The 1,733-nt window shown below is 47.1% G+C and overlaps 1 protein-coding gene across 1 annotated transcript; it reads left to right on the top strand.

The window, feature by feature from the left end:
- Nucleotides 1-323: 323 nt before the first annotated feature.
- EVX2 (even-skipped homeobox 2) lies at nucleotides 324-964 on the top strand (the record flags this gene model as incomplete). The annotated part of the gene is made up of 2 exons (XM_009871558.1): nucleotides 324-398; nucleotides 457-964. Coding segments are annotated over 2 exons (583 nt in total), but the record flags the coding sequence as incomplete, so codon positions are not given.
- Nucleotides 965-1,733: the final 769 nt, after the last annotated feature.

The following is a 1,733-nucleotide window of genomic DNA, read 5'->3' as shown; positions in this document are numbered from 1 at the left end:
ATAATGATGCACCTAAATGAAGGGGGAAATGTTGCACAGCTCATTTTATTAATCAGACTGTCAATTCCACCCCAGAGGCCAAACCCCAGAGCAATTCAAGCAAGATCTGATCAAGCTAAGGACAAGAGCTTTACTCTTCACTTCTTGTCTTTCTTCCTTTCCACCTGGATATATTTGTCTGCTCTGAAGCCGCCTTCATTATCCGCTGACAGGAGCTTGTATTTATTTGCTTATAAACCTGTTACAATAAATGATTATTCGAACAGCGTCATTCGTACCTTAATGACGAGCACCACTTTTTGATGAATGACATTTCGGGCTAGAAAGGATGTATGGGTCATTTTGACCAGTCATTCCCTCGCTTTGGCATCCCACAATTTTTACGCCTCCCTCAAAAAGAGATAATAATATTTAGAGACACTTGCCGGGCTGAATGTGAATTAGCCCCTGCTGCAGCTCATCATTAGTACAGGACCAGCCCTGCAACTTTGACATTTTTTATAAAGCTGAGATGATGGAAAGAATAAGAAAAGAGATGATCCTGATGGAGAGAGGGCTGCACAGCCCTACAGCTGGCAAAAGGCTCTCGAATTTGTCAGACTCAGCTGGAAATGCGGTGCTGGAGGCCCTTGAAAATTCTCCGCACAGTGGTCGCCTCAGCCCGAGACTGACTGCCGCCTCCCTGCACAGCGCTATAGGGGACATCTCCGCCAAAGGCAAATTTGAAATAGACACTTTATTCAATCTTCAGCACCCGAGCAGTGAAAGCACCGTCTCCTCCGAAATCCCGCCGTCGGAAAGCAGGAAGAAAATCAGCCTTTATTCCGAAGTTGCTCAAGAGGCAGATATGAACAGTGATGTGGAGGTGGGCTGCTCCGCGCTCCGCTCCCCAGCCAGCCTGACTTCCTCCCAGCTGAAGGAAAACAGTAACAAAGGTAACTCTTCCTTTATCATCTCCGCCTAAGCCCCGCACTTTGCCAACTGGCTTTTAAAACCCAAAGCAAACCCACCGTCACCGCCAAAGTTACTCGCTTATACACCGGCGCTCTCTCTTCCGCGAAGACAGAGCTCCAGGCTGTAAAATATTATTGCAATTACTGCGCTATCCCGATAGCCGAGACACGCTGCCCGGGCAGCTTCTGTGCGAGTGCGTGCGCGTGTGTGTCTCTATGTGCATGCCTAAATCCACTGGTATGTAGATATATATCCAGAATATATGTGGGCACACATATCCACCCACCTATATTTGGGGAAATCTTTCTCCTTATTTTTCCTCGCTCTCTCGGATCTCTCGGCGTCTCTCTACCTGTGTATGTGTGTATATACATACACAGATTAAACTAGAGAGACAGAGGAGTGCGAGGATACTGTCCATATTAGTCTGTGTATGTCCTTTTCTGTGTATATGCAACGTGCCGTCTGTGTCCACCTCGGGATAATTGGGCATTGTTCACTTTTCCTCTATTTGTAACAGAGGGGTTGAAGCAGCCTCGTCTCCTTCCCCACGCTTTGCGGGGCACGGTGATGGACGGTGGTTGTTATTATTGCTGTAATTGGGGAGGGGGAGCTAGGTGAGCGGTGCATTTCCTAGGGGCCAGAGTGCATGCCTTTTTTATCAAATGTGCCAGAGAAAGGAAGGGATCTTCGACGTAACGCTGGAGGAAAAAAAATATATGGCTTTTATGGCTGCTTTTATTTCGCACGTCTCTAAAGCAAATAAGAACAGTAGTGGA

Source organism: Apaloderma vittatum, unplaced genomic scaffold (genome assembly GCF_000703405.1).
Source record: "Apaloderma vittatum isolate BGI_N311 unplaced genomic scaffold, ASM70340v1 scaffold39126, whole genome shotgun sequence".
NCBI lineage: Eukaryota > Metazoa > Chordata > Aves > Trogoniformes > Trogonidae > Apaloderma > Apaloderma vittatum.
The sequence above is the reverse complement of the archived record's forward strand: the minus strand, read 5'-3'. Positions and strand labels throughout refer to the sequence as shown.